This window comes from Sturnus vulgaris, chromosome 17 (genome assembly GCF_052056855.1).
Source record: "Sturnus vulgaris isolate bStuVul1 chromosome 17, bStuVul1.hap1, whole genome shotgun sequence".
Classification (NCBI taxonomy): Eukaryota; Metazoa; Chordata; class Aves; order Passeriformes; family Sturnidae; genus Sturnus; species Sturnus vulgaris.
The window spans coordinates 7,846,717-7,867,728 of NC_142259.1; the positions used below are offsets into that span (position 1 = coordinate 7,846,717).

The window sequence follows — 21,012 nt, forward strand, 5'->3', positions numbered from 1 at the left end:
CACACCCTCACCTGCCCTGGGCTTTACTGGGGCTTTGTTCTGGGAGCACTTAGGGATCTGGGGGGGAAATTACCTAGCAATGCCCATGAACTCTGCATGAACCACATGAACCACTTCTGCTAATTTAAGGCTCTGAAGCCACCCATTTCTCCTGGGATGAGAGGGGACAGCTCCTGGGACAGCTGCAGCGTCACTGACTATGAGACTGTCCTGCCCTGGTCCAGCACAGATCCACCCTGAAGCACACCTGGAACATCAGCATCAGATTTTTCTGTCATCTTTGATGTTCCTTTTCCTTTCTCCTCTATTTATTTCCCTGCTTTCTTTTATCTGTTGCCTCTCAAGCCTCCTTTAAACTGTGGAGATCTTTCTTGGATGCACAGCCAGCTCCCTCTTGCCTCTGGGCCACAGGCAGTTTTCTCAGAGCAGACGGTGCCCCACAAACCCACACTCTCTTTCATTTGTTTTGCAATTTGTGATGTTTCTGTATGTAATTAACTCGTTGGGAGGTAATTGCTCACCTCTCACTGTCCTTGGACTCATTCTGCTCCATATGATGGTGCAGAGCTGTCCTGAACCAACCCTGGGACACTTCCCCAGAGCTGGTGGGCACCACCCCCAGGGTGAGGGGTGAGCTGCTGGGCTGGCTGGATGCTGCTGGCCTCAGGGTCAGGCTGGTGCAGGGGTCACACTTCACAGCCAGCAAAAGGGAACTGTCCCTGCTCCATCCTTTCCTTGGCTTTCCTCATTCCTGCAGCTCGGGCATATAAAAGCAGCTGCCAGCAGCTGTGACTTGGGCAGCTCCACCTCGACATCCAAGGGTCCAGGTAAGTGGCACTGAAGGACCTTGGCCACCGTGCCAGCTCCATCAGGCGACCTACAGCACAGCATAACCCAGCTTGAAAAGCAGGAATTTTAATGATGCTTTCCTTTGATTTCTGTAGCAGCATTTAATCATTTATGAAAATTAATTTTTAAAGCTAGCAGAGCTCTCGCTTGTTAAATTCCACGTTTATTCCTGTTGTTGTTAAGTTTGTGATAATGACTAAGCTGGCAGAAAGGACTGGGAGTTTTTTCATGATCTTGGTGACCAGAATTCAGAGCAATTTTCAGCTCTCCAGACCTCATCTCAGCTGGTGTAAAATAAGTGTTTATCTGCAAAGCCAGACGTGCCTTTTGCATGTGCAAGATGCTCGGCTCAGTGAAATGTGTGTGACCGAGGAGCAGCACCCTGGTAGATATTGTTAATAACTGCAGAGATAGGTGCCTGCATGGTCACGTATTCTCTCTAAGAGCTCTTCTAAGAGTCCTGACTTCCATTTTGGTACCCTTTTGCAATGCTGCACACGTCTTTCAGAGCCCCTCCAACAAATCCCACTGATTTTATTTGACGCGATTTTCAATAGAAGCTGCTCGAGCCTCTCTCCTTCTCCCCTGTTCAATAATCACAGCTACAGGAGCTGTGCATCATTACGTGCTGATCAAAGGGAAAATGTAAAAGACAGTAGAGTGAATTAAAGTCTAATTTAATTGTGCCGAGAACTGTCATAGAGGGATTTTTTTAAAGTATCTGGAAGACATAAAGAAGTTGTTCAGTCTGACCTAAATATTTCTCAGTGCTGAACCTCTGCAATCTGCACCTTGTACATTGTTTTTCTCAGAAAGGACAAGCTGAGGCGTCTGTCCATGACACGGCTGTCCAGGAAAGTGGCCCTGGAGCTGGGACCCCTGGCAGTGCTGCAGAGAGACAATTTTCTCATTTCTTTGCAAACACCTTTCTGTGCATAAACAAATACTCCCCAGCCTGCGTTGTCACCCTGAGAAGCCCAGCTTGGGCAGGAACAGAAGGTCCTTGAAGGTACTTTCTTTTGGCTGGGGGCAGATCAAACACAGGGAAAACGGGCTCTTTTCACAGCTTGAGTGGAACAAGATGAGAAAAACAAACAACCTGCCCACGGGAATGTGAGTCTGATTCTGGCCGTGCTTTGAACTTCAATAGCACAGGGTGCTCTTCACAGCGGGCAGAAGGACACGACTGTGACACTCGTCATTTTTTATTCAGCTGTGCCCCTGTGAGTGTTCCTCTTTCAGGGCCGTTTCAGAGTGGTTGGAAGCCATCCGTCTCTCTCAGTACAAGGTCCTCCTGCCTCATCTCCATCCCTCTCCCTCTCTTAAAATACCATTTTTGCTTCCCTGCAGTGTCTGGCACCCAGCTCTGCAGTGGGGGAGCCCAGGCAGACATGGAGACATCGATGGCTCTGGAGCAGTGTGGCACTGGGCTTCAGCTGCTCCCTGATAACCAGAAGTGGGAAAAGGGGGCTGCAGGTCTGGGATGACCTCCTGGGATGGGGGGGATGATGTCTAGAGGTTGTATGTCCAGCAGGAATCTCCCTACCACCCCAGGACAGTGCACATGAAGGATGGAGAGCTGGCCCAGTGCCCAGGCTGTCAGTACCCATGGGAAACTGGTGCTTGGGGTGATGTGGGTCTTTCCACAGGTGCTGTGCCAGGACATGCAACCCTTCTGGTGTCTCATCTTTCTCGGGGGCCTCCTGCCTCCCTCTCAGGGCCTCCTCAACCTGCTGAACCCAGCAAAACCCAGCGGTGGTGAGTTCAAATATTTTCTGTGTTTCCAGGGAGAGTCATGGCACAGCCCTGTGCCATTTTGGGCTCATGGCATGTCCTTATGCTCGTCAGGGAGCTGCCTCCTGACAGACCCATCTCCATGGGAAACCCAACTTTGTTCAAGGATGCTCAGGGGTCCCTTGAGACCTTACCAGCAGAGCACCCTAATGTGGCCAACCAACCTTTCCTGTCAATGAAATCCTCCCAGGAGTGGAAGTCCAATCAGTAACTGGGACTCTCTTTGTGCAGGCCTGCTTGGCACTGGTCTCATCGGTGGAAAAAGTGGTTTGCTTGGCACAGGTGCTCTTGGTGAAGGTGGGCTGCTTGGCACTGGCCTCCTGGGCAAAGGAAGTCCAAGTGGAGCAGAAAGTGGAGGTGCAGGCAATGAACCCAGCGGAGCAGGGGTCCTTGGCACAGGGCTCCTAGGTGACTAAGCTTGGCACAGGGTGGGGTTGGGAGAGGAGGGTTTTTGGGTGGTGAAGGACAGGAGAGTAACAAAGTTTTGGCCGTTGCAGGAGGACAACCTGGCAGCAATGGGCTGCTTGGCACAGGCCTCCTTGGTGGAGAAGGACTTGGCACAGGGATCCTTGGTGGAGAAGGACTTGGCACAGGCCTCCTTGGTGGAGAAGGACTTGGAACTGGCCTCCTTGGTGGGGAAGGACTTGGCAATGGTCTCCTCAACAATGGTCTCCTCGGCAATGGCCTCCTTGGTAATAACAGCCTTCTTGGAGAGACAGGTCTGCTTGGCACAGGGCTGCTTGGAAAAGGTCTCCTAGGCAATGGAAGTCTGCTTGGACTCGATGGTCTTCTGGGTGGAGCAGGAGGACTGCTGGGTGCAGGAGGGCTGCTGGGTGGTGGAGCCTCCCAGAAGATGACACGCTCTGCCTGGTGAGTCAGAAGCCCCATGTGGGGCTCACTGCAGGGTGACCCACAACATCCAGGGGATCAGACACTGCCTCTCATACAAACCACCAGTCCTGGGCTCGCAGCTCACATGAGAATCTGCAGCAGGGGAAATTCCAACCAGAAACGGGAGAAATGTTAGCCGTGGGAGTGGTGACACTGCCATGGAAATGGCTGAAACTCAGGAGGACATAGCCTCGAGAAACCTGGCCAAGCTTTGAGATTGGCTGTTTGCAGAGTGAGAGTTGATCCTTCCCCACCTTCACTTGTACCTGGGAATATCCACAGGTCAAACAATGAGCAGGAAGGGATGGGACTGTAGGATCTGCTCCTGCTGATCCTGCCATCTCAGGGTGGGTTTGCCCCGGTGTCAACCCCCAGGTTGAAGGTGCTGAACCTCGAGAACGCCCGAGTGTCATGGAAGGTTATTCGTGGGACTGAGCTTGTGCTGAACCTGTACTCGAAGCTGGTGCTCCGCTTTCCGGGGTGAGTGAGGCTGGGGAGCAAGGCCACAGGGACCTGAGGGCGCTGGGGAGGATGGGACACTCCTGAGTGCTGGACAAACATCCCCAAACACTGAGCAAGAGGCTGAGGAAAGCTGTGCTCCTGACTCTCTTTGGAACCATTTCCAGCTGTCCTCACTCCACAGACGCTCACTGTCCATAGAAGTGTTCAAAAAACAGATGGATATGGCTCTTGAGAACATGGTTTAGTGAATATGATGGTGGTGCTGGGTTAATAATTGGACTTCTGGATCTTAGAAGTCTTTTCCAACCTGAACAATTCTATGGGTCTGTGATCTGCCACAGGACAAGGAACCTGAGAGAAGTCCCAAAACTGCAGCACTGTCTCAGCCGGGGCTATGCTTGAGGCTTTGCCACAGGCACCGCTCTCCTGTGCTGCTTTGGTTTCCTCCATAATCTTCCACGCCACTTCCTTTTTTCCAGGATTTTTCAGTTTCTGAGTGGATCCTCAGTAGAAGCAAACATCACATCACACATTGCCGTGACCCAGGACACCCCTGGTGACCTCAAGCTGGTGCTTAAGGATTGCAACCACCTCCTTGGTGGCTTCAGCGTCAGCCTGCGGAAGGGGTGAGTGTGGGAGCCAGTTCCTGCAAGTTGGCAGTGGGACAGAACTTCAGTCTCAAATCTGTGCACGAATTGACAGCATAACAAGCAGATTTTGGGATTCAGATAGCGAAGTCCTGAGCATCTGTAATTCCTGCTGAAGCCTGGGGGAGCTCTGGGCTTGCAGCATCTCTTAACATCAGAGAAGAGGAGGGGGCTCCTCTACAGAGGAGCTCAGTTTTGAGCCGCACAGAGAAACTCAGTTTTTCTTGATGTCAAGTCCTGGGTTTTGACAACTTCCCTGGTAATTTTTGTCTGTCTTTTCCCTCCCCAGCCTCCTCACCAATCTGGTGAGCAGCTTGCTGAACAAGTCTCTTAAGTCCCTTGTCCCTGCGCTGGTGAGTGTCTGAACATTCTTTGCTGTGAAGCTGCATTTCAGCTGCAGTCAGGGCTCCTGCCAGAACTGCCTGGTAGATTTACACACACACAGAGTCACAGAACAGTTTGGACTGGAAAGGACCTCAAAGGTTAGTTCCGGTCCCCCTGCCCTTGGTAGGAACAATATATATTATGTATATTTACACATACACACAATATATATATTTGTGCATGCACAGATACATGCCGGGTAGCCCATAAGTGAGTTACACAAAATTGCTTGATCTTCCTTCCAGTCAGAATTTATCTGTTAGGAGTAATTTCAATTTCATCATGCGATGTTACAGGGTAATTTATACCCAGCTGCTCCCTGTGGGGGTGAGCAGAAGCAACAGCCCTGTTTAAAAGTGGTCTTTTAGAGGATCTTTTACCTTGTTCAGTAGAACCTGTGTCATTTAGAGAAGGGGGCTGAACAAATCATGTAGCTCTTTTTCTGTGGAAGAAATATACTCTAGGATGAAATCAGGATGTTTGTCCCATCCTGATTTAAATCTATGAATTTCGAGTGGGGAACACGCTGCTGCACCCACAGTGCTCTCACCAAGACTGTGCCACTTGTTACCATTGCAGCTCTGCCCATTAGTGAACGCCTGGGTCAGCATCATCAACATTAATCTGCAATTCCTCAACCGTAAGTCATTAAATTTTCTTTCCTAAATTAAGCTTTAGAATGACACTCTGGGTTTGTGTGTCTGGCTACCTCCACGGGCAGCAGGTGTCCTTGGGAGAGCTGGAGCTGTGGAAGCAGGAGCAGTTTTTCTCCACCGACTCCACAGGAGTCCTGGCTCATCACCACTCCCAGACATCACAGTCCCACTCTTCTTATGGGTGTTTTTCTAGACCCAAGCTGCTGCCAAGAGTTGGCTGTTCCAGGACCCCCAGGTGCAGCCCCACAGAGCCAGGGGGTTTCCCCTCCCCAGCTCTGCTCATGCCAAACCTCACACACAATTGCTGCTTCACTGAAAGTAGAACTGTCCCTTCCCATTTACCCTCGACATTTCCCTTGTGATGGGATCTGCACCTGGGAGCTCCAGGGCAGCAGCTTTCATGAGAACCTTTGAACCCCAGGGAATCTGGGATCTATAGGAAGGACAAGGAGTTATTCCTCCTTGCTGGGCAGGACAATGCTCTCCTAACCCCTGTTAGGGGTTCTGGGTGGGCACAGCAGTGACCTACAGGCAGCTCTGCCCAGCCCTGATGGCCTCTCCCTCTCCCCAGGCGTCATCTCCTTTGGGCTTCTGGGGAAAATCTACTCTGCCCTCTCCAAACTGCCAGTGACAGCCGGGCACTATGTGGAGCTGGATCTGCAGGTAGAGCCATGCCCATCCTGTTTTCAATCCCATGTCCCCACACTGCTGCCCCCCCTCCATTTTCACCTCCTTGTTCTTTGCAGAATTCCCCATTCCCAAGCACCTTCATCGACTGGCTCCTTCAGAGTAAGTCCAGCCCCAGTGCTGCCATGGGGATCCCCACCAGTGCCTGTGAGCCAGAATGGGGCAACTGCAATGGGGGACACAGACCTGGGTAGTGGCCAAGAGTGGGGAGGGTTCTCATGGCTCTGAGAGTTGTACCTCACAGGGCATGGCAGTGGGGTCCCTGGTCCCCATGGCTGGGGGTGATTGGGGTCCCTGGTCCTCAGAGGCGGCTCTCAGCTCAGATGTGAGCAGCTTTGCCCCTGTGCAGGTCTGGAATACAGTAGCAAGAGAAAGTCTGTGCACTGCTACTTGTGCCCTGCACAGCCCTGGAAAAGTCACTTCACCTCTTATAAAAGGATTTAATAATATTTGCTTAATAAGAGTGAATAATGGTCCTCAGGATGCTGCGAGGATTAATTAATATTTGCAGAGGTGATTGGAAGAGCTTTCAGCTTCATATGCATGGAAAGTTAATATATAGGGAAGGTAAGGAAGAGTTGGAAGTCTTCCCAGCTTCCCCAGAGCCGTATTCCTGAGGGCACTAAATCATCTCTGCCCATAAAGCTGGGGGCTCTCAGGCCAGTGGCAGATCAGGCACTGCCAAGCCTGGTGCTGTGGTGGGGGACACCAGGGGACTGTCAGGCTTTGGGGACTCGGAGCAGGCAGTGCACTGACCTGGTGTCTCCCTCCAGCCGCAGGTGTCGATCCCGGGATCAATCCGTAGCTGCAGCACTGGCAGCACCCTGGGGTAAGGAGGATTTGCTGGCTGGGACCTGGCTCAGAGCTCTGCTGCTGATTGTGCTCATGCCAGTACCTGGGCTGGGTGAGAAGAGTCCTGACCCTGCTGCCTGGTATGGGAGGTGACAGGGGTACCACAGGGCTGCCTAAAATCTCAACTCTGGTATCCCTCCAGGTCCCCCTGCAGACGATTCTCAAGGAGGAGGAGGGAAGGGAGGAAAACGACTCAGTAGGTGGAGAATAGGCATGAAAATGGAGAAACCCAACCAAGAAAAGACTCTTTCTTCTGCTGTACCTTTCAGCCTTCTCAGATTTTGGTGTCTCTGACCAGCCTAGAGTTATCTGTGCCAATGATAATCCATGCCAATGGTGAACTATGTTGATAATTAGTCATATTGATAATTAGCTATGTCAATGATCAGCCATGTTGGTGACCCTGTGACTGTGGAGGCAGGAGGCCCAGGTCTTGCCTGTGTCCCTTCTGGCTGTCATGGCCACAAACCACTTGCTATGGCACTCAGTGATGAAGGGATGACCTTGATCCCCTGGTTTTTCCTCGAGTCCACCCCAGCTTCGCTTGGGTTGAGATTTAGGCCAGGTAATGGCTCAGCACAGAGGGAACATTCCAGGTGCTGGATGCAGTCAGGCAGGGGTTTGGTCCCCTCAGAAATTTAATGAGTTTGTACCAACTGCACAAATCCTCCTGAGAAGGGAAGAAAGAAAAGGAACTAATTCAATGAGCTGTAAACACTTTGTCTTTGCTCTCCTTCTGCTTCTTGATTGGCTTACCATTTCAAAAGGGATTTTTGCTGTTTCCAGTTATTTCATACTGAAAAAGAGGCAAAAAAGCTCCCAGCCTAATCCAGGCACACACTCAGCCTATTTGTTCCCAAACAGCGACGCTTTGAACTGATCAGAGTGAACGCTATCCTGCCTTGTAATCTCCAAGTGGATTTGGATGTGCTGCATTGTGGGTGAGGTGGATTTGAGGCAAATTCACACCCTTCTGTTACTCCTTACAATAAAAATGATTTTTCTTCATCTGCATTCAGCACGTGACTTGGTTCTTTTCCAAACTGCCAAAGGATTTTTGCATTTGCAAGGATTTTGTTATTTATCTCTCCCATCAGCTACAGGAGTAACTCACATGTGAGGAATATTGAATAGGTGAGTCTGCTGAAAGGTGGGGATCCACAGGGGCTGCAGCCCCAGAATCAGGCCAGAGTTGAGCCCAAACCCTGCCCAGGCTGCCAGATCCCCACTCTCACAGCTTAAAGTAGCTACAGAAACGTGGCCAATGTGGCAAATAAATATTCCCCTCATTTGTATTTATGCAGATTTATTCTGCCCCTGTTCCTGAGCTGCAGGTTCTTTTAGTGTGTATTCCTGCTCCTGCCTGTTGCCAGTGAGCTGGGAGCTGTTTGACATGAACAAACACATCCCTGGGGCCCCAGGGAGACAGCTGCCCCCCAGGCTGGGGCTGGGATCCCCAGGACCCCGGGGAGAGCAGTGACAGTAGCCAACAAACTGTTGGGCACAGTAGCTCACTCCTGGCTGCATTGGCATCAAACCTCATCCCAGGGCTGGCTGTGCCATAGCCTCAGGACAGAGAGGCTGCATGGTGAGAGATGCCCAAGCCCTGCAGCCTCCAGATCCACTGGCACAGCACCGTGTGCCACCAACCATTTCCAAGTGTCCACATTGGTTCTGCTGGGCATTCCTGGTGGGCAGCACCTACGCCCTTCTCCACCTCTGCCCGGTATGGGTCCCTCTGGTCCTGCCCAGGGCCCCAGAGCCCCATCCAACAGGCACAGGGGAGTCCTGGTGCTGTTAGCTGAGAGTTCACAGCCAGCATCCTCCTGGTACCACACTGCCAGGGCCAGGGCTCCTGGCCACATCTTCTGAGTGGCTAAATATTCCCTGAAAACTTGGAGGTTCTCACTGCTCTTTTCCCAAGGTAATGGTGTGGCTGATGTGTCACCAGTGCCATAGGACCACAGCCCAGCTTCTCCTGCTGCTCCTTCACTCTCTTTTACCTCACCCCGAGCAGCCAATGCCACTCCTGCCCTGCCAATCAATGGCAGAGGTACCAGTGCTAATGAGGTGGGCATTGGGCACCCCTAGGCTGCACCCAGAGCACCTCGCTCTGCCTGCAGTAACACCCACACACTGGGGGTCTGGGAATGGATCTCGGTGCTGATAATCTGTGTGTGCTCAGTGCACAAAGATGAAAGGCAGATGCCAGCTACCTTTAATGACAGTGCCAGAGCTCTGTCATAGGAGGAGGACAGGATGGGTGGCAGTGCCTTGGCCCAAGCTATTGAATCCGTAATGCTTCATTGGGCACCTTCAGTTTCCAGTTCCTAAGGACAAAAGGAGGAGGAAGAAGGAACCGTGACAAGCCCCATTCTAGGCTCACTTGCTGTGAATGATTGCAAAAAGAGGTGTAAATATTCCCTCGGTAACTCTAGAGCCAAAATGCCAAACTCAAAATAACCCACAGAGAAGGGACCACCTTGTTTAGTCTCAAAACCCCATAATCAGCCTGATCAAAAGTGAATTTCATTTCTGTTCCACTCACTATCCTCATGGATGCAGGAAGGGGAGGAGGACAATCCTTTCTGGCTGTTCATTTTCACAGCAGTGTGCTGAATATTAATCACTCTCAAACTCTCTACTGGAGGTGGTGCTGCAAATTGCCCCTCCTGGAGCCACTCTGTAATTCCTACATGGGAGCAACAGCCAGGGCAGGTGAGAGATCCCGTGGTGACCTGGCTCTGTAAGTGGCAAACACAGCCCCAGCAGTGTCCCTGAACACCCTGACAGTTCTGTTAGATATGCCACTGTGCATCAGGCTCTTGTCATCCCTGGGATTGCCCTCCAGGAATTAGACACCTTTCTCCTCCTCCTTAATGCAAGAAGTAAATGTAGGGCAGTGAGGTTGAGATTTGGGTGTTTTCAACACTGAGGGACTTTGTTTTTGACACCATTGAAGATATAATGAGAAAGCCCTGTCTTGTCCTTGTGCTGGCAGCCCTGCCTGTCCCCAGGTTTCCAGCTCAACGTTCCTGCTGGCAGTGGCAGCTGCCCTAGAATGGCTGCTGGGGAAGGTGGCTCGGACCCAGCAGGAACATGGACCCTGGGCAGGGGCCCCCTTGAAATAATGTGAAATAATTCCTTTTCATATTTCCTAGTGGAACTTCTGCTGAAGGGGAAGAGCCCCTGCCAGGCACACAAATCACAGAAAGCAGTCCTCTGTTTTTCACAGATACAGCTGTCCAAAGGAATTGCAGCACCTTCGCCTCACGGGAGGCATTTTAATTACTCTATTGACTGGTGCTTCTGAGAGCCACAGGCATGTCAGAGATCAGAAGGATGCAGAGAGACAGGGAGGGAATGCATGACCACCCCTGACAGCCCCAGTGCAGCCCCACTGCCGCCCCATCAGTCCCAGTGCCCTGCCCCACACACCAAGTGGTGCTGGGCCATTCCATGCTGTCTCTAACCAGCATCAGACCATCATCATGTCTCTGATCTCTGTCTGACTGTTAAATAACTCAGCAGCAGTGGAAAAAAATATTTGAAAAAATATTTGGAAGATATAGAGCCATTAATGAAAAACATCAGAAAATAGATATCAAGTAATGACACCGTGATGAGAGGTTATTAATAGGAAAGGCTAAAGATAAAACTAATTTAAACCTGATGAGACAAGACATCTCATCTTCAGGAGAATGAGAAGTCAATAGTTGTCTGTCAGTAAAGGAAATAAATTGCTCACAAGGGAGGAGGGAAAGCTTCAGGACTGCTGGGCCCCAGAGAGTAGCAGTGCCTGTGACAGACTGTGAGATACCCTCTGCATTCACAAACCCCAGAACTCGGAGCTGCCACTCACCAGTACCTCCGTCATTGCCATGCAGGTCACAGCCCAGCAGGGCTCCGGGAAGGCGCATGGACATGGAGGGACGCTGGGGACAGACAATGCCAGCCTGGGGGGGCTGCAGAACAGCTTGGGGCTGGTCTGGGGGTGCACCAAGCAATGGAAATGGAGAGTTCATTGCATTTCCAGCACAGCACAGAGTTCACCATCGGCTGCAGAGGAGCCTGTAGGAGCAGCTGTACCTGTTCTGCCAAAACCCAACCACTGCCATTTTCAGAAAGGAGTGAACTGAAGATAGAACTGGTTTTAGAAGTGGAAAACAGTTTTGAAAGTTCTTTATGTTGCATTAAAGCCCAGAGCTCTGTGCAAAGAGCTGGCTTCAGAAATAGTGATGAAAAGCTGCTGAAGAAAAACTCCCTAGACCCCCAGCCCACAGCAGTCCCAGGGCAGGGAGGAGGAGGAGGCCTGGGGGAATGGGCCGGCAGGCACATGGAGCCTGTCTGCTGAAGTGAAAACCCATGAGAAAAGAGGAGAAAAGCATTTCCCCTGGCACAGCCTGGCAGACTGCTGGCATCACTCAGAGTCAATGCCTTGTCACCTGCCACCCCCTCGGCAGACCGAGGCTCCAGCTGACCTAAAGCAAGCTTACAGGCTTCCATCAGGGAAAACATCCATCCTTCCCTCCACCAGCACCATGACATGAAGAGGAAAAATAGACTGCAGAGCTCGAGGGGTTCTGGGGGAGGACATGATACACCATGGCCAGCTCTGGCACTGGGAAAAGCCTGACTGCTCTGCCCAAGCTGCTTCAAAAGTGTTGGAGAAAGGAGCAAGTTTGGGCAGGCGAGTGTAGGCAATGATGGGCATCAATTTTGAGGCTGTGCTTAGGCCAATAAAAGCCAGCGCTGAGAAGGGAACAGGGGCTGTGAGTGCCTGCTGCTGTCTGTCCCTCCACTCCCTGAGCACAGCCAAGACCTGAGGACAAACAAGTTTGTTCTCTGATGGGGATCCAGGGAACAAACGGGCTCTTGTTCTCCCTGACAGCGACCTTTTTGCCAGGTGAAGCTATTTGTGTGTGCGGGTGATGTCCAGCCTCGCCCACACACCCTGCCAGCAGAAGGGAAAGTGCAGGCTGTGTGTTACGAAATTTCGGTGTCAGGAGACACCCTCAGGGCACGGCTGCTGTTGGAAAGTAAATGTCATCCTGGCACTTCAGGTCTGTACTGGGAAACCTGATCTGCCAAACGCCTCCTCAGGTGTTTGCCCATGGGCGTAACTGGGGCACGACTGACTGGAAGGGCACTACTTCAACCTGCAGAACGTACAGGTGTACATCAGGGAGATGGGAGAGTTCAGGGCTCTCGTCCCCACTCAGGGTGGGAACAGAAACGTGCAAGAAAAAACACGAGGTAAGAGTTCCGCTTTCCCAACAGTAGATTTAGTCAGCAAACCCGACAAGTGACACAGAACCCTTATCCCAACTCTCGCATCTCACCTCCAGGCCTCAAGGAAAACAACACATTCCTTCTTCCATGCACTGCCAAAGGACTGACTCAGGCTCCAAGGTCACTGTAAGCACTTCCTAATGGATGCTTTGCTGCCTTAAAACCTCGGTCTTCATTCCCGAGGCCAATAAAAACTAAGGAGGCGAAGCAAATGGTGAGTGCTATGGCTCCCCGGGGAGCCCGTGCAGTGAGCATTATCACCTCCTCATCAAAATGTAAAACCCAGTTCTCCTCCTCATTAGACTCCCGCTCTTAAAATAATGATTGTAAAACGGTCACAGCTGGCCTCAAAGCAGGATGGAGGGGGGAGGGCACACTCTGGTCTGCATTGCCCACTTTGAATAGGTGCTGCTGGAGAGGTCAAAACAAGCAGGGAGAGGTAGGTGTCAGCCCTTTCCAGAGTGCTGGTCCCAAAATACCTGGAAATCACGAGCTGAAAGATTTGCCATAGGGCAGTTAAAGCTGGCCACGGCCCAGTGGACTTGATGAGCCAAGCATGTTGGCCTCAGTGCCCATCACTTCTGAGGGCTGTTGCTTATACATGCTGCTGCTTCCTTTGGGATTTCATCCCAAACTGCTGCCTCTTCTTGAAATCCCCCTGGATCACAGGCTCACTCTCACTGGGCAGCAGAGGTTCAGGCCCTGGTTTGTTAACTTGGACCAAAGACACTTTCCCATGTGGAAGCAGGAGGGCAGACCAGCCCTGCGTGCCTGTCAGCACCTCAGAGCTCACACAGACTGCGCTGACTATGCAGATTCACTTCTAGGAGAAGGGATTCAGCTCTGACATAATAAGCAAAATGTATTTGTTTCTTGAAGCCTAATGAATATTCAGTGAACCATGCTGTTTTCAAAGAGATACAATTACAGCCCAGAAAGAGCTGAGCAGGAGAGGCGACTTTTGAAATTCTGCAAATTCATGTTGTGACTGTCCTAGTACCAGCTGTTCCTTCAAAACTGGTGACTGGCTAGAGCCTTTTACACGGATTTATTTTAATGACGTGACTATCTGTATGAAAAGGGGTGATCCTGTCTCACATCTCAGTTTACTCACAAGTGCAGGTCACAGGTCCTTGTTTGAATTTTACAGAGCAGGCTGGAATGTGACACTGTGCAGCCAGGGTCAGCTGCAGGTTGATGAAAACAAGGAGCTGCCAGATGCACTTGAAGAACTTACTGGCCATTTAAATCAATACAACCACCTCTTTTAGTAAGCAAAGGGAAGGACACCTATAGATAGTTGGATAACAAAACTGCACCCCAGAGATTACTCTCAACTAGCAGCCATATCTTCCCATGCATCCCCCAGGTCTAGAAACAAGGAAATCTCCAGACAAGATCCAGTCCTCCCCAGTAGCAGGGCAAGGCTGCATTCCTTCAGCCTCAGACACAACAGATTCACTGGTGCACATTAAACATCATTTTTCATTCCACAGTCCAGTGCCACATTCCAACACGCCAAGCATGGTGTGAGTTTTGCATCCCCTTTCCAAGCATTTTGCCAATATTTGCGAAGAATTAATCAATCTTCTGTTATTTCAGTTCTTTCTACCCCTTGATAGTACTCCTGCCATTCTCCAGCAGCTCCTGGGGCTGTGTTTTGTAGGTACTACCAGCTTTTGCAGCACCTAAATCCAGCTGAGCTCATAGAAGGAACTGCTCTGAACATCCATTCTCAGACTGGGCTGTGCCAGAGGACGTGATCACTGTCAGAGGACAGACCTGCAGCACTGAGGGTGGGACAAGCCTCAGGGCAAGTCAAAATACACAATCTCACAGTACTTGGATTTTGCAAGTTCACACAGAGCTTCTACCCCTTTGAATCTGCATACATCTATGAGGGGTAAATTTGCATCAAAGCAGAAATATACATGTATTTTATTATTTAATAAATAAATTTTAATATACATATATATCTCCCTGGTTCTACCATATCTCCACCTGATCACACATCCTTGTTTCTTCATGGAGAATATGTGCTGCTTCCATCCAGGGGCAGCAGGGATCCCTCAGTGAGAAGCAGCAGCACGGGACAGGGTGGTCCGGCAGAGCGGAACTCCCCGCAGGGTCTGTGAGCTGGCAGAGGTTACCTGAAAGAAACAGCACAGGTCCTCAGGTACAGAAAGGCTAGAGAGGATCCATTCTAATTTTAGGCTCTTCTGGCAGCAGCTGCCCTAGAGAACAGCACTGTGCAAGGAAATGAGCACTGCAGGTAGGTCACCTTCACCATCACATAGTCCCCTGGCTGGGCTCTGCCTGGAGCCCTGCACTCGGCAGCATCCTCCAGCTCGGCGTCGGGGAAGATCACCTTGATGTTGCCGTCGTTCCTCCCACACAGCTCCGAGGCAGAGCGTTTGCTGGGCTGGAAAGAGGACAGGGAACATTACCTGCATGGCAATTGCTCTGATTCACTGCTGGGCTTTATTGCCTCAGGAATTAATTGAGCACTATTGATGGCATTAAACCCACATTAACCAAGCCCTGGAACAGAGCACTGTGGCAAGAGCTGCTAGGTGACACTCACACACCAAAGCACAAATTCTGTGCTTGGCCAGACACATCCCTAACTGAGCCCATCCCCTCTGCTCAGCTCAGTGCTCTGGAAAAGTCAGGCTGTCTGCTTAAGTATGAAGAAACGGTAATGGGAGTCCTGAGATTACAGGGGGAAAGTGAGAAGGCAGAAGTGATGACCGTTGTGCACAGCCTCAGAGCCAGCAAGAAAGGAGGAGGACAATTCCATTCCAAGCCCACTCACCCCTTCCACCAGCACCAGCTGGGCCTGTCCCACCAGGGCCGCGTTGGCCCTCGCAGCCTCCTCCCGGAAGGTGGCAATGAGCTGCTCCAGCCGCCGCTTCTTCACATCTGCGGGGACATCGTCCTGCAGCCGGTGATGCGCCCGGGTCTTCTGCACACACAGAGCCAGTGCGGCCCCTCAGCACCCAGCCTGAGCTCAGAGCCTTGTCTGACCCCAGAGTCTTGTTTGTCTGACCCCAGCCAGCTCCACTGCTCTTCCAGCAACAACCTTCCACATTCCAACAGCATTTCAGTTTGTATCACAAAAGAATTATTCCAGTGCCAGCCACGTCCTTGTGCTCCTCACATCTTTCTTTTCCACCTTTTAGGCAGAAGGTCTGATGCAGGGCACTGAGTAGCAGTGGTTGTGAAACAGTTTTGCAACTCCTATGTGGGATGTGCCTGTGCCTGTCTATCCACAGACAGGCAACAGATTCTACTACTTCTAATCTATGTTCTGAATGCTGATCCAAATCCCTTTGCTTCCTTATGTTTCCCAACCTTCTGTACTCTTCCCCAACAGTATCACACACTCTGGAGAGAATTCTAATGGAGACTTACCAACTACCCACTCTTCTCACGGAAATACCTTCTCCAAAATTCACCACTTCCCTCCAGACTTGACTAACAGACCCTTATAAATTGGCTCCAGCCCAGCTCCATCAGCACATTCCTCCTCAGCAAATAATGTATTCGGAGCCTCTGCTGAGACAGTTGCTTCCCTGCAATGACCCTGGAGCATCTGCAGAGCCAGGTGACCAAGCAGTTACCAACCCTGACACTCCTACAGAGAAGCTGGACGCTTCCCAGGCACAACATATATCCTACAAGCGCTACCTGGGACAAACAACATCTACCAGAGTATACCAAGTCTTTGGGTATGATTTTCAACAGCTTTTTAAAAAATGTGTTACTGTGAGAAACAGCACTGAGAATTTAGGGGACACATGCAGAGATAAAAGCCTTCTCCACCAGGGCCTGCACTCACCTGTCTCATGCTGTAGGCAAACAGGAAGCCAACATTGTAGCGGACTTCCCGCAGCAAGGACACTGTCTGCTGGTGATCCTCCTCTGTCTCCCCGCAGAATCCAGTGATGAAATCACTGCTCAGGCTCACTCCTGTAACACACGCACAGCTGTACACTCCCCTCATGGAAGACAGGACTGCTGCACTCAGGAAAGGACAGTGAGATGCAGCTGTGCCGAGTTCAGACCAAGCCAAAGGAACACACACCTGGAATAGAGTCACGCACGTGGTGCACGAGCTCTAAATACGCTTCTCTTGTGTATCTGCAATGAACAGCACATGGATTTGCTAACTGGAAACCCACAACATCAGTGAGGAGAAACCAGCAGCCAAAACCAGAGGGCAGGGCACAGGGCTCCTCGTGCGGTGACCCACCCTCGCCGCATGGCCTCCAGGACTCGCGTGCTCCCACTCTGGGCTGGGAGGTGCAGCTGTTTGCAGATGTTGTGTCGCTCCTGGATGAGCTGCAGGACCTGTGGTAAGTGATCAGGAGATGTCTCAGACAACTTAACTGTACCAGGGTACCAAGGGAAGAGTCCTCCCAGGGTAAAAGCCAGCAAACGGCAAACCTTCCAGCTTTAGCCCCAACATCCAACTCCCAGGAGCTGCTGTTGCCAATTTGGGAATCCACATTCTCTTTGGGATGGCAGCACAGCCCATATCTCACGTTTCAGAGCTGCCTTGCTGCTTGCAAGCAGAGGCCAAGGTGTTTATATTACACTTGCCTCATCAGGAAAATCTTTGGGGTGTGGAGAGGTGAAACGGATCCTCATTTCTGGATCAATCCTAGAGACCTGGTCCAGCAGGTGTGAGAAACGCAAACCTCCCGGTTTGGCTTTGTAGACTGTGCTAAAGCCACGGCTGAGGCCCGGGGCAGCCACTGACTGAAACTGCACCTCAGACAGGTCTCGAAAGCTGTTGACATTCTGACCCAAGAGGGTCACTTCTTTCACTCCCTACAAAATAAACAGAGAGAAAGAAATATAACCTGGGCAGGATGGCCATGGTTTTACTCCACAGAGTTTCCAACAGAAGCCCTCCACTCCCTGTTTGTCATGGAGTATTACAAGGGGAATCAAAAAGCCACTGGTAGAACCCCACCACCACCTCATCTCTGCAGATAAAGGCAGTGACACTGGTTACAAGGATCACTGAAAACAGTTACCAGAATCACCCTTCCTCACATGGTTCGGGACAGGTGGGAGGAGGCTCTGTCTCACCTGATCTGAGAGCATTCTCACTTCCTGAAGGATGGAGGCGATGGGGCGGCTCCTTTCCCGGCCTCGGGTGAAGGGCACAATGCAGTAACTGCACATGTTGTCACAGCCCCTCATGATGGACCTGCCGAGAGGTAAAGCACAGGTCACACCCCACTCCTCCAGAGCCATCCATGCTGCATCCTGCCCAGGATGAGCCCAGTACTGCTGCCTGCAGCCAGCTCCACACACAGACCATCCACACTGGATTCAGCTTGTCCTGAGGTAACACCTCCTGATTTTTCACACACATTTCCAAGAAAGCTGGAAAGAATTAATGAGGCACAGACTGCCACTGCAGCCTGGCCGTGATCAGAGATCCACATCCCACTCCTGCAGAGAGCAATACTGTCCTTCCATAGGCCACAGCCACACCGAGCAGAATCTGATTTCATATCTGACAATGTTATCATCAAAACTAAACAATCAGAAGTTATAATGTGTGGAGGATTAGAAGAATAAATAGCAGAACCTGGGGCAGGGCACCACAGAAGGCAGGGGATGAGAGAGGCGTGGACTTCAGGAAGGAACAGTGGCACAGAAATTACTCAGTGCAGCATGCAGCATCAGGCTGAGAGTCAGAATTCCCAAAGGAGGGAGAGAAGTCTACAACAGCCAGAGCTCAGGGCTCAGTCACACAGCAAAGCAGCAGCAAACACACACACACACACATGCTGGGAGACTCAGTGCAGCCAGGCACTGCATCTCTTGGACAGCTGCTGTCACTGACACATCCGCTCTGCACAGCAGATTCCAAAACAAGAGCTACAGAAATAAGCACTGGGAAAAGGTACTCACACAAACGCTGTCGTGCCACCTGCACTAGTCTGGACTGGGAGAATGTCAGCGTAAGTCTCATCTAGGGACAGCAGGACATTGGCAGCTTGCTGGCCAGACTCTGCCACTGCCAGCAGCCGGGGAAGGTCACGGTAGGCATCAGGGCCTGCCACGACATCAACCAGCTTCTCCCTGTGCAGAATCTCCTCCTTAAGCCTCTCGGCCATGCATCCTGCCAGCAAAGGAGAAGGGTGCTCATGAGGCAGTGCCTGCTCCTGGTTACTCCCCTGCAGCCCCTCCCAGCTGCTCTCAGCCCAGGGAAAGGTGGGTGCTGCCAGTGGGATACAGGAATGCAGCACAGCCATACCCAGGATCCCAATGCGGAGCGGAGCGCGAGTCTGGGGCCGCCGTGCCTTCAGGGCCTTGAGGTGCTGCAGACGGTTCCAGATGGCCTGCTCTGCCTTTTCCCTGGGGAGACACCAAAACTGCCTATTCCAACTGCTGCTCTTGAGCAGAGCCCTAGCCTTAAGCGGCCCTAGTGCTTTGTGAGGAGAATGCAGCTAAAGGCAGGGAATCTAATGGCACCTGAGAGTGCCGTTTGTGCTGTGGGGATTATGTCTTGACTCTTTCTTATCTGCTATCACTTTGCTTGTCTGAGAGCATCTCCATTGCAGAAAGACCTTAGGGACTAAGCTCTTGGGGAGAAAAAGTGTCTTGGCAACAGTACAAGGTACCCTGCAAGTGACAATGAGCATTTGGTATCTTCTGCATTCAGTAAAAGCAAAGTTCCCTTTATATCAAATTGCCCCTAAACATATTTCTCACATTTTTAAGTACAAACATTGTACTAGAGAGTCACTTCAAGAGAAGACAGAACATTTGAAAATAAAATCATTAATTGTACAGGTCTCTCACTGCCCATGGCATATATACAGAGCTTACACTCTCACTACCCAGAGAAATAATTCATAGCATAACTAACGTAAATCGCAGCCAGCCTTAACCTCAACTAAACCAGCCAGTTTCACACCTGCCTTTCCTCATGCAACACCTATATTGTCTTGGTTTTCAAATGGTAATTCCTTAAAAACTGTCCCGCACCAGTGACAAACATTTCCTTACCTCACGGAACAGGTGACAAGAAGAACCACATCTGCCTAAATTGAAAGCAACAAAAAGAGAAGAATCTATAAAAGCCAAACAATAACTTCTCATGCTCTGCCCAGGTAACCTGAAGAGGTAGACTATAAAACTCACTTAACTCAGGGAAAAAGACCTGCCTGAGTACACGGCAGGTTTCAACAAAAAGAGTTGCAAGAAAGAAACAGAAGACAAGCAGAGTCTTCGCTAAATGGTAAAAGTAAACTCAAAGATGAGACAGGAGGATCCCGCTGTGTCCAATCCCTCTCCAACTGAGACAGAGCCCAGTAGTTTAAAGAATAAAGACAACCCATGGCTTTCTACCACACTTGTTAAGTAGTTTCCGTCACAGGACTCAGACTGCAAAACTCATTACATCACACAGGGGTGCACTCCAGAGAAAAGCTGAGACTTGCAGGCACAACCAGGGCATGAGGGCCATACTCCAGGAGAATTGCCAAGGTGCTGCCTCACCTCATCCAGTTTCTTTGTCCTGGCATAGCCATTCTTCTGCAGGATGGCCCAGGCGATCTCCGTGTCATTGACATTCATCTGGCAGCCGTAGGTCTCCAAGTACACTGCAACAAAGGGTGTGTGATGCCGGAGCCTGACCAGCTCCTGTTCACAACCTGTCCTATCCCCTGCTCTGCGGGAAGAAGCCTTCAATGCCACCACTGGAGTCAGGGAAGCAGCACAAAAGCTGCCTGCACCTGCAGCCCACAAAGGATAAACCAAAGGACAAATTCTGGGAAACATGCGTGCTCTGCAACGCAGCAGGGTCGGGCCGTGACTGCAGAGCAGCAGCAACTGTATCCTTACTGAGATACAATGGCAGTGGAAATCATCCCCGCCAGGGCACCACGGCCCCACAGGGGCTGCCACAGCCCCACTGGCAGCCCAGCATACACGGCGGGCAGGCGCCAGAGCAACCTGCTCTCTGCCTAACTCCATGGTGGAAGAACACACCGGACTTTGCAGCCAAGGACTAAACTCCTTCTAGCGCCAAAACCCTCTCAGGGGCCCCAAAAGCTCCCAAACAACCCATTTTCCCCACTCTGGTCAGGCTGTGAAGAACCACTGTCTGCACCGGCCTTACGGCTGCCCTTGACCCGGCAGCGAGGCCACAGCAGCGGGGTTCGGCTGACCTCAACAGCTCTGGCCCCAAAGACCCACAGACCTTGCGGGGCCCCGGGAATAGAGCCCGGCTCAGGCGGCAGCTCCGGCGACGGCCCCGGCTGCCCCGCGGCAGCGGCCCTCAGGAAGTGCCGCAGGTCGGGCCCCGGGGGGAGCGCGACGCCGCGCTCCGCTGGCCGCTGCCCCGGCCCGCAGCGCGCTCTGCGGGCGGCCCCGGTGCGCGGGGAGGCCCTGGGCGGGCGGAGCAGCCCCGCCGCCCGCAGGGCTCGGGTCCCAGGCAGCATGGCCGTGGCCGAGGGGCCGCTTTGGCG

At 51.6% G+C, this 21,012-nt stretch overlaps 2 protein-coding genes across 4 annotated transcripts; one reads left to right on the forward strand and one right to left on the reverse strand.

The window, feature by feature from the left end:
- Positions 1-2,335: 2,335 nt before the first annotated feature.
- Positions 2,336-8,236, forward strand: LOC106861610 (uncharacterized). Of its 2 annotated transcripts, none has more exons than XR_015807429.1 (11): positions 2,336-2,607; positions 2,875-3,051; positions 3,141-3,513; positions 3,910-4,014; positions 4,476-4,622; positions 4,933-4,996; positions 5,607-5,667; positions 6,255-6,346; positions 6,430-6,472; positions 7,144-7,274; positions 7,365-7,456. XR_015807429.1 is itself a non-coding variant. In XM_088175234.1 (11 exons), exons 1-10 carry the CDS (start codon positions 2,421-2,423, stop codon positions 7,173-7,175), a joined length of 1,281 nt encoding a protein of 426 aa, XP_088031360.1. In that variant the 5' UTR covers positions 2,338-2,420; the 3' UTR covers positions 7,176-7,199; positions 7,365-8,236. The 2 variants fall into 2 exon arrangements, 1 of the variants encoding a protein (XP_088031360.1); XM_088175234.1 differs by having other exon boundaries at positions 2,338-2,607; positions 7,144-7,199; positions 7,365-8,236.
- A 4,249-nt stretch (positions 8,237-12,485) lies between these two features.
- CDK5RAP1 (CDK5RAP1 mitochondrial tRNA methylthiotransferase) lies at positions 12,486-21,000 on the reverse strand. Of its 2 annotated transcripts, XM_014890170.2 has the most exons (13): positions 20,745-21,000; positions 20,042-20,145; positions 19,550-19,584; positions 18,795-18,895; positions 18,449-18,659; positions 17,615-17,735; positions 17,120-17,350; positions 16,770-16,867; positions 16,602-16,657; positions 16,356-16,486; positions 15,330-15,479; positions 14,796-14,936; positions 12,486-14,664 (listed from the first exon to the last, which is right to left on the reverse strand). In XM_014890170.2, exons 1-13 carry the CDS (start codon positions 20,983-20,985, stop codon positions 14,584-14,586), a joined length of 1,701 nt encoding a protein of 566 aa, XP_014745656.2. In that variant the 5' UTR covers positions 20,986-21,000; the 3' UTR covers positions 12,486-14,583. The 2 variants fall into 2 exon arrangements, with proteins under 2 accessions (XP_014745656.2, XP_014745658.2); XM_014890172.2 differs by lacking the exon at positions 20,745-21,000 and having other exon boundaries at positions 20,042-20,708.
- Between the last annotated feature and the right edge of the window lie 12 nt (positions 21,001-21,012).

Excerpts from the sequence above, each read along its gene's own strand:
- LOC106861610 (XM_088175234.1), top strand. The coding sequence starts at position 2,421 with ATGGAGAGCTGGCCCAGTGCCCAGGCTGTCAGTACCCATGGGAAACTG. Across the intron at positions 6,347-6,429 it reads ATGTGGAGCTGGATCTGCAG|AATTCCCCATTCCCAAGCAC; the intron begins GTAGAGCCATGC and ends TGTTCTTTGCAG. Across the intron at positions 6,473-7,143 it reads CATCGACTGGCTCCTTCAGA|CCGCAGGTGTCGATCCCGGG; the intron begins GTAAGTCCAGCC and ends GTCTCCCTCCAG.
- CDK5RAP1 (XM_014890172.2), bottom strand. The coding sequence starts at position 20,518 with ATGGAGTTAGGCAGAGAGCAGGTTGCTCTGGCGCCTGCCCGCCGTGTA. Across the intron at positions 15,480-16,355 it reads TTGCCTACAGCATGAGACAG|AAGACCCGGGCGCATCACCG; the intron begins GTGAGTGCAGGC and ends CTGTGTGTGCAG. Across the intron at positions 14,937-15,329 it reads AGCTGGTGCTGGTGGAAGGG|CCCAGCAAACGCTCTGCCTC; the intron begins GTGAGTGGGCTT and ends TCCTCTTTCCAG.